A 13875-nucleotide genomic window follows, 5' to 3' on the forward strand; every position below is an offset into this window, starting at 1 on the left:
CGAACAGGAAAGGAAATTTGGTTCTTACCTCCTAATTTTCATTCCTGAAGTACCCCAGATCAGTCTAGACCCACCCCTTAATGTTGTCAAGACCGTTACGGCAAGTCCGTGTTCTGGCCTGCTTACTGGGAAGAAAAGTCAGAATGTATGTATACAGAACTTAAAGAAGTTTGCCAGGTTGTTGTTAGCCCCTTGGGTTGATTTGTGGTTTTTCTGTTTGGGGGGAGGGGGGCTCTAACCTTTCAGTTTGGCATTTGCCCTTATTTAGGGGGTGGTTGAGTTGTTGAGGAGTTGTCACTCTATAGTTGGCTTGGGTATAGGTCAATACTGAGGGGACTGTAGGTGACACTCTCGGTTATGTAGCAGTGCCTCAATGCTTTTAGTTCACTACCCCATCTGCTGGTAGGGATGCCAAACCCACTTGTTTGGATTCATCTATGGTACTTCAGGAATGAAAATTAGCAGGTAAGAACCGATTTTCTTTGTTACCTTGTAAACATGCACTTTGATTTATTTATTCGTATTTGACATGTCACATGTTCCAATAGCTCTTAACTTGTACATACTGATAAAACACTCCAATGGCTTAACACAGGGACCGAGAATCTAAGTCTGTCTCACCTGTTCCTAAGGAAGTCCCCATTCTGCTGCTAGCTTTGGGGTCCCTACCTGTCTATCCCCTTGATGTCTGATTGGGATTTGTTCTTGATGGTGAATGTATAGTAGACATTGTCATTTGAGAATGGTAAAATTAATTCATAGCCATGAAACGTAACACAAGCTGAAGTAGGGTGTGCTATCTGGGTTTGCAGGTTAGCTCGTGTGGTGCCACGGCACGAGATGGCAGACTGAAAGTCGGCATGCGAATTCTAGAGGTGAACCAGCAGAGCCTGCTGGGCATGACGCATACAGAAGCGGTCCAGATTCTGCGCGGTGTCGGTGACTCCATGCTCGTGCTGGTCTGTGATGGCTTCGACCCCAAAGCTGCTGCCTCTATGGAGGTGAGAGGTGAAACGACAGGAGGGGAGGCGGAAGGAATGCTCCAAGACTGCCAGAATGGTTAGAAGTTGAGGGGAAAGAACGTCTTTTAAAAAAAAAATTGAAAAAGGATCCAAATGAAAACAGGAAAAAACATAAATACTGGGCTTTCAGATGAAGTTAGCATGTGGCACATTTAAAACTAATCGGAGAAAGTTCTTTTTTACTCAACGCACAATTAAACTCTGGAATTTGTTGCCAGAGGATGTGGTTAGTGCAGTTAGTATAGCTGTGTTTAAAAAAGGATTGGATAAGTTCTTGGAGGAGAAGTCCATTACCTGCTATTAAGTTCACTTAGAGAATAGCCACTGCCATTAGCAATGGTTACATGGAATAGACTTAGTTTTTGGGTACTTGCCAGGTTCTTATGGCCTGGATTGGCCACTGTTGGAAACAGGATGCTGGGCTTGATGGACCCTTGGTCTGACCCAGTATGGCATGTTCTTAGATGCAAAACACTGATAAAGTAGGCAAAAAAAGAAAATTTGTGATAAAGCTTACCATAGAGGCAAAATCTCATAAACATTTTTCATATACATCCAAAGCAAGCCTGTGAGGGAGTCAGTTGGACTGTCAGATGATCAAGGCATAAAAGGGGCACTTAGGGAAGACAGAGCTATAGCAGAAAGACTAACTGAATTCTTTGCTTCATTATTTACGGAGGAGGATGTTGGGGAGATACTCATGCCGAAAATGGTGATGATATGGATGAATTGAAACAAATCACAGTGAACCTGAAAGATGTAATAGGGCGGCAAGTTAAAAAAAAAAAATATAGAATAGCAAATCACCTGGACTAGATGATATGCACCCTAGTGTTCTGAAAGAACTCAAAAAAATGAAATAGGATGCAATTACTAGTAATTTTGTAACTTATTACATTTTTCTATTGTACCTGAAGATTGGAGGGTGATCAGTGTAACACCAATCTTTAAAAAGGGCTCTTTAGATTGCACCTTGAATACTGTGTACAATTCTGGTCGCCGCATCTCAAAAAAGATATATTTGCGATGGAGAAGGTACAGAGAAGGGCTACCAAAATGATAAGGGGAATGGAACAGCTCCCCTATGAGGAAAGGCTGAAGAGGTTAGGACTTTTCAGCTTGGAGAAGAGACGACTGAGGGGGGATATGATAGAGGTGTTTAAGATCATGAGATGTCTAGAACGGGTAGATGTGAATCGGTTATTTACACTTTCGAATAATAGAAGGACTAGGGGGCATTCCATGAAGTTAGCAAGTAGCACATTTAAGACTAATCGGAGAAAATTCTTTTTCACTCAATGCACAATAAAGCTCTGGAATTTGTTGCCAGAGGAGGTGGTTAGTGCAGTTAGTGTAGCTGGGTTCAAAAAAGGTTTGGATAAGTTCTTGGAGGAGAAGTCCATTAACGGCTATTAATCAATTTTACTTAGGGAATAGCCACTGCTATTTCTAGCATCACTAGCATGGGATCTTCTTAGTGTTTGGGTAATTGCCAGGTTCTTATGGCCTGGATTGGCCACTGTTGGAAACAGGATGCTGGGTTTGATGGACCCTTGGTCTGACCCAGTATGGCAATTTCTTATGTTCTTATGCACCTGCCTCCACTGTATACAAATCTCTCTCTTGGGTATTCATCGGCGATAATCTGAAAGATGACTTGTAGGCAGCTCTTGATGTCTAGGAATGAATACCCCTGCCCTAGGGCGAGTGCTTTCCTCCTGTGCCAGTTTCCTTGCTCTTCTGCTTTGCCTCGCTGGTTTGTGAATGTGCTGCATCCTTGTGCAGTAATTACCAGTCTTTGCTGTGTGTTTCTTTCCCAGATGTCTCCTGGCATCATCGCCAATCCTTTTGTGATGGGTATGGGGCGGAAGAATAGCATGGAGAGTATCTCGTCCATTGATAGAGACTTGAGCCCTGAAGAAATGGAGATTCTGCAGAAGGTGAGCCACGGTGCCGGTGCAGGGCAGCCCCAGGAATATTACAGCCTAACACCAGGCTTCCTTTTGAATCTGATAGTAATGCAACAAGATAAAGATTTTTATGAGGAAAGTCTTTAATAAACATAAGGACTCTTTGTGATGCTGAGTAAAGATGCTTTGGGGTAGATTTTTCAAAGGGTTACGCGCGTAACCCCCGAAAACCTACCCCTGCGCGCGCCAAGCCTATTTTGCATAGGCTCGGCGGCGCACACAAGCCCCGGGGACCCGTGTATTTCCCAGGGCTGCGAAAAAGGGGTGGTCCGGGGCCAGGGCTGTGGGCGTGGCTGAGATCCGGGGGCAGGGCCTAGTGCTCAGGCACAGCGCGCCGGCAGCCGGCCGGCGCGCGCAAGTTATGCCTGCCTCGGGCAAGCGTGACTTGGAACAAACTTAGGGGTGGGGGGATTTAGTTAAGGCTGGGGCGTGGGTTAGATAGGGGAATGGAGGGGAAGGTGGGGGTGGCCAAAAAAAAAGTTCTCTCCAAGGCCACTCCGATTTCCCTTGCGCGCGCCAACCCCGGATTTTATAACATGTGCGCGCAATTGGGTGTAAATTTGTGTGTGCCAGGTAGTGAGCACAAATGTACCCCGCACGCGTTAGTTTAAAAATCTGCCCCTTAATGTGTATAAATGTGTTAAATAGCTCAATAAATCTAATGATAGCAGTACTTGGAAGCGGGTTTGTCGGGTAGGTTGGTGGGCAGTGCTGAGCTCTCAGGACCGTCCGGGAAGGTCTCTGCCTTTCTGAAAGGAGCACTGGCCGTGTGGATGCACAGACCCTTCAGAGATGGCCTGGGACTGTGCTAGCTTCGCTCAGTGCTGCCCCATTTCTTGGCTCCCCATCGAGAGGACAGCACCATTGACGATATCTTGGAAGTCTACGGACTCCGTCCTTCTATCTGTGACTGAGCCCCCTGGTGCTCTGTGATGCAGAGATGGGCAGCATAGGGAGGGATGTGTCCCCTGGGGTAGATTCATTGTTGCTTGTTGAGGTAAGGAGTAGGAAGGAGGTATCTGGCACTGTCTGCTCCTGCCCTCCCCGTGTTCAGGTTTGTGCATGGACGCAGTGTGGAGGAGTAGCCTAGCAGTTAAAGCCGGAGAGGCCAGGGTTCATAATCACATTTCTCCCATTGACGTTCCTGTGACCTTGGGCAAGTTCCTTTGCCCTCCATTTCCTCAGGTACAAGCTTAGCTTGTGAGCCCTCTGGGGCAGGGATATGCCTGGGATATCTGAATGAAACGTGCCTTGAGATGAATTTGGAAATGCAAGTCATTAAATCTAAAATCCAGATCCCCCCGGGGCAAGGCGTGGGAGAGGAGGTGTTTGAGGTTGTGTAACCAGCTGGGTGTATGCTTTGTTCTCAGGAGATGGAGATGATGCGCGAGACCACTCAGTGGGAGAAGGAAGAGATGGAGAAGGTGGTAAGAGACTTTATCCAGCCTTTCTACCTGCAAACATGACCTTAGTCATGCAGACACCCTCTTTGCAAACAGAGCCTGAGGGAAACGCAGGAGCTGCTTTGGAAGTACCCTGTTCCCCCAGGTTACACAGCAAGCCCCTCCCTCACTAGCACCGCCATCTTTCCCTTCTGCTTCCTCAGGAGATGAGTCCGTGTTCCTTTCAGAGTTCTTGGGCCCTCTTGGAATGGCACTGCGGTTTTATCGCTCTCTGCTCTCCCTTACCTTTCCTCATGTCCACTCTCATGATATTATTCCTCTGTAGGCCTGAGTTATTCCTCTCCATCCCCTCAAGCTAAACCTCACCCTTTCCCCAGGCTTCTGCCCACCCAGCCTCACTAAGATCCCTCATCCTTTCCCCAAACCTCTCTCCTCTCCACTTCCTCCTCATCCTTTCCCCAAACCTCTCTCCTCTCCACTTCCTCACCATCCCTCATCCTTTACCCAGGGTTCACCTCTCCCTCTCCTTCCTTTCTACCTAACATCCCTCATCCTTTCTCCAAACCTCTCTCCTCTCCAATTCCTCCTCATCTTTTCCCCAAACCTCTCTCCTCCCCATCCCTCATCCTTTCCCCAAACCTCTCTCCTCCTCAACTTCCTTCCCATCCTTCATCCTTTCCCCACCTATCTGCAGTCCTCCTTCTTTCCAGAGTCTGTCTTCTCAGCCTCTTCTCTCCCCATGATTCTCTCTGTATTGCCACTTTGTGAGCTCACGGTGCTTTCCAAAATGAACTCTCCTTGGAGGTGTTGCCCGTGGCTTAAGAAGTCACTTTTCCACTGAGGCTTAGTCTGAATGATTCTCTGCTGCTTTCCACTTGTTAGCCTCCACCCTAAGCTCTCTGTGATCCCAGCATCCCCAGTCCTTCCCAGAAAGAGAGATGCCATGGTGAGAGACAGAAGGGAGGGGGAGGTGTGGTTAGCAGCAGAAGCGATGCTGGTGACTGCTCGGAAAAGGAGACTCTCAGAGACTGCTCTGAGCCTGCTGTCAGTGTTCAGTGTTTTGGGGTTTGTAAAGAGTCCTGTACAGTTCTAGATTGCTACTTTAGCCTTCCTATTCTCTCTCTTAATTGAATTTACTGACACGCCCTCCCCGCTTTCTCTATGCTCCTGCAAGATTCGCAGCAAAGTCCTTTCACCAAGGTTGCAGAGATATCTAGTTCAGTGGTTCTTGGCCTGAGAGGGACTGATAGCACATTGAAAGTCAGCACTACAGAAAGCGTGCTGCTGGGGAGGAGCCTGCGGCAGAATGGTGCTGCTTTTGTATGCTGCCCTATGACTGTGCCGTACGGCTCCCTCTCCTCCCGTCTGCCTCAGGAGATAGGAATGGACCATCTTCTTCCTCCCTTCCCCAGCCCGCAGGAGAGAAGCCAGGCCATCTTCCTAAACTCTGGGGATGATTGAGCCATCTGCCACCACTCTCCCACTCTACCTGCCAGAGAGAGAGAGGGAGCCACCTACTTCACCACCTGTAAATGGGAGAGGAGTCAGAAAGGAGGGAAAGCATCTGTCTCACCACCATAGAAGGAGAGAGGAAAGAGAGGTGAGGAGCCACCTGTGCTACTGCCATTGAAAGAGAGGAGCCAAAACGACAGATTACTGGCATTCACAGCAACACACCGACATTTAAGTGGCTTTTCTGCTCTGGCAACTGGGATATATTATAAACAGCAGAGAACAGACTGGATAGGTAACTGGTCTTTCGTATCCCCTCACCAAGATCAGTCCAGAAGCATGTGTTTTGTCCCCTACCAGCAGATGGAGACAGAGAACAGCCACAGCCAATAGAAAGCCTTATTTCTGAACATACCCAGATCAGTCCAGGCCAGTGGGTTATTCATCCCTTACTGCAGATTGAGTCAGAGAACAAACCTTTGAGGCACTGCTACTTAACTGAGAGTGGCACCTGCAGGACCTCAGTATTTCTCTGACTCCAGCAGATGAGAGAACTGCACCTGCAGGCTGTTAGTTTACAGTTTTACAGTAGTTTTAAGTTCCAGATCACGGACACTCCCTGAGGTACTAGGCATCTTCGTGGGCCATCTCTCAGGTGCAGCCGGGCCGATGGGGGGTTGGATACATAGAAACATAGAAATGACTGCAGAAGAAGACCAAACGGCCCATCCAGTCTTCCCAGCAAGCTTTAACACTTATTTTTTTTTCTCATACTTATCTGTTACTCTTGGTCCTTATTAGTAACTTTTTGGTTCTAGTTACCTTCCACCACCTCCATTGATGTAGAGAGCAGTGCTGGAGCTGCATCTAAGTGAAGTATCTAGCTTTATTGGTTAGGGGTAGTAACTGCTGCAATAAGCAAGCTACTCCCACGCTTATTTGTTTACCCAGCCTGTGCCATTCAGTCCTTGTTGGTTGTTGTCTGAATATAATTCCTCTCGTCTTTATTCCCCCCTGCCGTTGAAGCAGTGAGTTGGGCTGGATATGTATTCCAAGTGAAGTATCAGGCTTAATTGATTCGGGATAGTAGCTGTCGCAATAAGCAAGCTACACCCATACTTATTTGTTTACCCAGACTATGTAATTTAGTCCTTGTTGGTTGTTGCCTGAATATAAATCCTCTTTTCCTCTTTCCCTGACTGGATTCACCCGCAGCGTAGTGGACGGTCCGATAGCCAGGGATCCTGGCTCCCTCGAACCTCCAAGGCACCCTCTCACCCTTCTTCCACCGGACAGGAAAGTACCCGCTTAATAAAGTTTCTTTGTTTCTTGTTTAAAAAAAAACAGCGAACAAGAAGCAGAAGAGCAGAGCTTAGCAGGAACTTCTGTGGGGCGGGCCTAGTCAGTGGGAGCTGTTGGCCAGGGCCGGGAGATGCAGGACTGAGCGTCAGTCGCCTGGCTGTTAACAGGGGCTCCTGGGGTTCGTGGTCGATTGCGATGCTAGTGCTGGGAGGGAACCACAGTGCCTCATTCCTTGTGTAGTCCTGTGCTCTAGTGGGGCCAACTGAACTCTGTCAGTGTTCCTGTTAATTCCCCGGTGGGGATTGCATCCATTCCCAGCAGCGGCTCAGTGGGCCAGAGTTCAGCATGCTTCGCCATGCGGGAGGGCGATTGCCTGATGTACCTTCGCTTCCACATCCTCACCAGGTTTTTCTACTTTCGGCCGCTGCTCTTCGCCTCGTGACTGCGTCGCATGCCTTTCCTGAGGTCCTGGTGGTGGTACTTGTACGGCCCCAGTCGGTGGCTCTTGCCAATCTAACAGTGGATCGGGTATTAGCTCTCCTCGCATCTCTGGGGTGGATATTGAATTCTCCCGTGGGCAACCCTCAGCCCTCCCAGGACTTAGGGTTCTTGGGAGCCCACTTCGACATTCGCATGGGGCGAGGCTACCTGCCAGTCGTCGGGTCCATGGCGTCCACCATCGACCTCATCCCCTGGGCTTTTGCTCATATGCGACCATCACAGAAAGCTTTGCTATCCCATTGGCAGCCAGTGTTGTAATAGTTTCACATAGTCCTCCCATTTTTGGACTCTACCGTCGCCGGCTTGCAGTGGTGGCTCTCGCTTCTTCATCTTCTCCAGGGAATGCCTATCCAAGCCCCACAGTGGTTGATAGTAACCACAGACGCCAGTCTCGCAGTCTGTCTATCCCAGTCTGCCCAGGAGATCTGGTCGCCAATCCACTCTTGCTTGCACATCAATCGGTTGGAGACTCGGGCGATGCGTTTGGCTCTGCAGGAGTTTCTCCCCCTGATCCGCGGCAAAGCGGTAATGGTGCTGTCCGAGGACTCCACCACCATGGCTTACATCACTCGTCATGGAGGCACTCGCAGTCCTCTGGTGGACTGGGAAGCCAGCTGTCTCTTCGCCTGGGAGGACCGACACCTGGAGTGCCTGGCGGACTTCCACATCGCAGGCAAGGAGCATGTTCAGGCCGATTTTCTCAGTCGTCAATCGCTTGATCCAGGGGAATGGGAGCTCTCGGACGCGGCCATGGATCTGATCATCTACAGGTGGGGTTCCCCCCGCCTGGCCCTCATGACAACCTTGCGCAATTCTAAGGCAAATCGGTTCTTCAGCCGCTGGAGGGAGCACGGCTTGGAGGGCGTGGATGCTCTGACTCTCCCTTGGCCCTTGGATGTCCTTCGGTACGTGTTCCCCCCCCTGTGGCCTCTGGTGGGAAAGTTCTCAGAAGAAAAGAGCTCCACCGGGGACCAGGGGTTCTGGTAGCACCCGAGTGGCCATGCAGGCCATGGTTCGCTGATCTCATCAACCTGGCGACGGACGGACCTCTTCGGTTAGGTCATCTCCTTCACCTGCTTCGGCAGTGGCCCGTATTTTTCGACCAGCCCGATTGCTTCTGTCTAGCGATCTGGCTCTTGAACGGTGACGCCTGAGGCATATGGGCTATAAGGAGGAGGTCATCTCCACCCGGCTGCGGGCCCAGAAACAGTCGACTTCCCTGGCTTATGTGCGTATCTGGAAGGTTTTGAGTTTGTTTGTGGGGAGTCGGGTGTCTCAGCGCGCTCCGACCCGGTCTCATTGGTGCTTTTCTTTCCTTCAGAAGAGTCTTCCCAAGGTTTGTCCTTCAGTTCTCTGCGCGTTCCAGTCTCTGCTCTCTGCTTTTTCCTGGGTCGGGTAGACGGTCATATATGAAGGATGATCCCTAACCAGCATGTATCTTTTGGATCAATGAGCGGAGAATTGATTACATGCTCCCTCATTTACCTGAAAACAAGAAACCAGTTTTATTGTCCTTTTCCAGGGGGCATTTTCATGACTCCCGGCCTTTCGCTCGAATAGGATATTGGGAAGCCAGAGTTCTCACACTTTCGGTAAATCTCAGTCCTTTCATTCCAAGAAGCCTGGAAAGGATGGGAACTCTGGATCTGGGGCCTCTCACTCTTCTCATTGAAGCTTTGAGAGAGCTCGGTGATCAGGAATGGCTATACCCTGGAATTTATCTGACCAGTTACCGACGTTGTTATAGTTTCTCCATGCAACTCCATCTCAAAACAAGAAGCAGTGCGACCCAAATTACAGTGACTGATTGCCTTAAGAGCTCCAAGGGAGCAGCAGAAGGGTACGGGTTTCTGTGAGTTACCCACTTCAAAATGGAAACCTTTGAGTTCAGTGAGCATGGCGGCACAAAAGGAAACGTTTCTCACTTCCCTGGACCTGACAGAAGCCTACCTTCACATCCTCGTTTGGAAGGAGCATCAGTAATTTCTACGCTTCGAGTTACTGAGCCACCATTACCAAATCTTTCTGGTGGTCACTTTTTGTGCCTGGCACCCGGGATGCATCTTAGGTAGAAGGGGCAGGATAACTGGGCAGGCTGGTGGGTGGTCTTTGTGCCATTATCCACTTTGCGACCATCTGCTGGCATTTACTATGCTATAAAAATCCAAGTACAGAGCCTGTACCTCGAGACCGACCTCCAAGTAGCCGCCACTGTAGCACGTTGTGCAGTGCACACTACAACTGGCCGCACGGTTCACGTTTAATCTAGGCTTTTTACATTTAGTGTATATGTTATTCTTGCACGGGGTCAGATAAGTTCGCTTTTGCAACCAAGCTGCTTTGACTGATTACATTTTATCAAACAAAGGGCAGGGGGAGGGGAGTGGGCTCGGAGCCTATGTGAAGTTAATGGTTTAGGACGGAGGGTTATGGTACAGATGGAGGACACCGGTTCTATGGCATCTGTTTTGCGCTTTCCTGTGGGCGTAGCCGTCTGACCTTCTGCTGATTCCTCAATCTCCTGTGCAACCTTCCCACCCATCCTGGGGTAACCAGGACTAACTGATCTTCAGCAGAGCTGGAGCCTGTCTCGGGATAACTGGGACCCTTTTTAAGGTCACAAGGTTAGTCTACAGATAAGCAGGGCCTTTCTTAAGGCAGCAGAGGGCTCCAGGACCACTCCTTTGCAAATCCCACATCAAGGTGTTAATTCAGAAGGCTGAAGGTTGCGAGACAGCTCCAGCCTCTTATTTTTCTCTTGTCTTTTGCTCTTCTTGCCCCCCACTTATTTATTTTCCTGTCTGTCCTATTACTTTCCTCTCCCCCTCTCATGGTTCTCAGTCCCTCCTTCCCTACACCTCTTTCTCTCTTCTGTCATTCTTGACTATTTCCCCTTTTCCCTTCCCTGCCTTTCTCTTCCTAACATTATATCCCCCCCCTCGTTCCTCTCTTCCCTGCCACTCCATCCCCCTGAATTTCTCTCCCTCACTCCTTCTCTTTATATATGGATTTATACCCACCTTCCAAATGAATGCTCAAGGAAGTTTATAGCATTACAATGGGAAGTAAGGTGACTTGCCAAAGGTCACACGGAGCGTTGGTGGGAGAAGTGGGATTTTTAACCCTGGTTGCCCCGGTTCTCAGCACATTGCTCTAACCATTGCTCTAACCACTAGGCCACTCCTCACCCTTCATCTCATTCCCAACTCTGTTCTCTCTTCATGCTTCCTCTCTCCCCATCTGTTTCTCACAGTCTCCCCCCTCCTCATCTTCTCTGTTCCACTTCCTCTCTATCGCGGCCTCTCCCCATGCCTCCTCTGTCCCAGTGTCTCTCCCCCACTCACCTCTCTTTTCTCTTCCCCCTATTTGCTTGCGCTGCTTTGGTGTCCCTTTGGCTGGATGTTGCTCTGCCGCTGTCCTGCTTCCCATGAAGGAGCGAATGCGTAGGGAGCGTGAGGAGGCCACACGACTCCTTGAGGAGGAGGCAGAGGTGAGAGGGGTTTGGGAGGGCAGAGCCAGGGCTCCATTCGCCTCCACATCACGTTGGTATTTTAAGTTTCCTGCCAGGGTAAGTGCATAAATCCAGGCCACTGAGAGAGAAGCCTGGGCTGCCAGTCTTTTCTTTAACATTTGTCCCAGTGCATTCTGCTATGGTAGAATTGGCTCTTCTAGTGAGCCCGAAAATGCATTCCACATTCTGCATGGCGGCACTAATAAATCATCCCATCTTCCTCCACCTTGTGGCATGGCGTCTGTCTGCAAAAACTTGAAATGATTTGCTTCCTAACTGTCTGAACCTCTGATGTTCAGAATACAGAAGACTTTGGGGTAGAATGGATGCTGGAATGGGGAGGGGTGGGGTAGAATGGATAGGGGAGTGGGAATCTCCTCTGAGCTGTGAGTGCAGTGTGGGTGTTGGGATGGGGAGTGGGGAGTGGGGATCTCCTCTGAGCTGTGAGTGCAGTGTGGGTGTTGGGATGGGGAGTGGGGATCTCCTCTGAGCTGTGAGTGCAGTGTGGGTGTTGGGATGGGGAGTGGGGAGTGGGGATCTCCTCTGAGCTGTGAGTGCAGTGTGGGTGTTGGGATGGGGAGTGGGGATCTCCTCTGAGCTGTGAGTGCAGTGTGGGTGTTGGCATGGGGAGGGGTGGGGTAGAATGGATGGAGGAGTGGGGATCTCCTCTGAGGTGTGAGTGCAGTGTGGGTGTTGGGATGGGGAGTGGGGATCTCCTCTGAGCTGTGAGTGCAGTGTGGGTGTTGGCATGGGGAGTGGGGATCTCCTCTGAGCTGTGAGTGCAGTGTGGGTGTGGGGATGGGGAGTGGGGATCTCCTCTGAGCTGTGACTGCAGTGTGGGTGTGGGGATGGGGAGTGGGGATCTCCTCTGAGCTGTGAGTGCAGTGTGGGTGTGGGGATGGGGAGTGGGGATCTCCTCTGAGCTGTGACTGCAGTGTGGGTGTGGGGATGGGGAGTGGGGATCTCCTCTGAGCTGTGAGTGCAGTGTGGGTGTTGGGATGGGGAGTGGGGATCTCCTCTGAGCTGTGACTGCAGTGTGGGTGTTGGCATGGGGAGTGGGGATCTCCTCTGAGCTGTGAGTGCAGTGTGGGTGTTGGGATGGGGAGTGGGGATCTCCTCTGAGCTGTGAGTGCAGTGTGGGTGTTGGCATGGGGAGTGGGGATCTCCTCTGAGCTGTGAGTGCAGTGTGGGTGTTGGCATGGGGAGTGGGGATCTCCTCTGAGCTGTGAGTGCAGTGTGGGTGTTGGGATGAGGGAGGGACTGGGGAAGAGTTGGGAAGATATTGATGTGAATGATAAGCTGCCTGTCCTCATTTCATGCCCTCTGTAGAAGGAATGCCCGTAGCTTTCAAATACTGCTTTCCTTTTGTGTTTTTCAATATTTAGAGTTGTTTCCTTCCCCTGACAGTGGCTGTTGGTGCTTCCCAAGCCCCCTGATTTCAGTGTTTGAGGGGATCCTGAGGGCAGAAGGCTGGGGTTGTCTGTGCTTGGGGTGGTGAGGGAGGGCATTATGATCATTTTTGTCATTTTCTTCCCTAACCTTGCCTAACTTCCTTTTCAGAGCTACAGCACCCAACCCCTCAAACTGGATTATAAGACCCTGGCGGCCTTACCTAGCAACAGCCTGCAGAAAGTGAGCCTGGTAAGTGGGTCCTGCCACCCCCTCCCTCCCTCCCTCTCTCTCTAACTCTGAGCTGGATCATTAATCTGGAAAGATGGGGCACATGGCGGAGAAAAGTGTGTTACGCTTGTAAAAGCCTGGGCTGAGAATCTCCCTCCCCCAATGTGACTAAAAGTGTGCATCACGTTAGGAGGAGGAAAAATAAAATGTGCTGATTTCAATTTCAACCACACAAAAACTGCATGCAAGGGTCTGTGAATGGTTTATGCCAGGAACAAGCTTCACAGGGAAAATACGCACGGAGATTCAGGTGCAGAGCTGGCAGATTTAAAAAAAATAGTTCCTGCGAACTTCGTAACAGTGCTTCCCTTCTGGCACAACCAAGAGTGAAATATTTACCCACGTGGCTGTAGAGGGCCCAATATTTGTGACTGGGAGATTTTCGTCAAGTTCCCCAAAGCTTTTCTGCAAGTCTCAGGAGCGTTCAAGGTGCAGAGGAGGAAGTGACTGGGTCATATGTTGCACACGGACCAGGCAGGATTTCACAGCTGTGGTCTGACAGGCACACACAAGTGTGCAACAGAAAAATACTCAGCTGCCGGGGTACCTCCCTTAGGCGACCGGTGGCCACCCTTCTTGAAGGCAGAGTTGCTCTCCACCGGCTTCACTAAGAGACCTGGTTTCTCCAGCCTGGAATTGCAGAATATAAGCAAAGAAAACATCAGTCAGCTTGCATAAAGATGCTGCTTACCTGCAGTTTATCGCCCTTTAACCAGCAACCCAACAGTAGTAATGGGGCGCAGCTGTTTGTGTGCACCCGTCCATTATTCCTGAGACTGGAAAACCCACCAGACTCGCTTCTCCCGGCGCACCAGCTGGAAGAATGGAAGCCAGCCCGTTAATGCTCAGTCAGGCAATGAAAGAAATCACGTGAGAGCCATGGCCGTTACCACAGGGGACGCAGAGGAACGAGTTAAAAGGTCCTTTGACTTGTGCTGAAAGGGAGGGATATTGGGTCAAACGACCATTTGACCTACGAGAGACGGCTGTGAAGTTCATATAAACGTGTGAGCTTTTTCCTGCCTGCTTTGCCT

General features: G+C 50.1%; 1 protein-coding gene across 13 annotated transcripts in view; it reads left to right on the plus strand.

The window, feature by feature from the left end:
* Positions 1–13875, plus strand: part of SCRIB (scribble planar cell polarity protein) — a gene marked incomplete in the record, with an annotated part of 447609 nt that overhangs the window by 325413 nt on the left and 108321 nt on the right. For 10 of the 13 annotated variants that reach the window (XM_029592269.1, XM_029592271.1, XM_029592272.1 and 7 more), the window contains 5 exon segments: positions 813–1001; positions 2843–2962; positions 4363–4419; positions 11084–11140; positions 12722–12802. In XM_029592269.1, the coding sequence (XP_029448129.1) occupies positions 813–1001; positions 2843–2962; positions 4363–4419; positions 11084–11140; positions 12722–12802 (504 nt within the window). 13 annotated transcript variants of the gene reach the window in all.

Source organism: Rhinatrema bivittatum, chromosome 2, assembly GCF_901001135.1.
Source record: "Rhinatrema bivittatum chromosome 2, aRhiBiv1.1, whole genome shotgun sequence".
NCBI lineage: Eukaryota > Metazoa > Chordata > Amphibia > Gymnophiona > Rhinatrematidae > Rhinatrema > Rhinatrema bivittatum.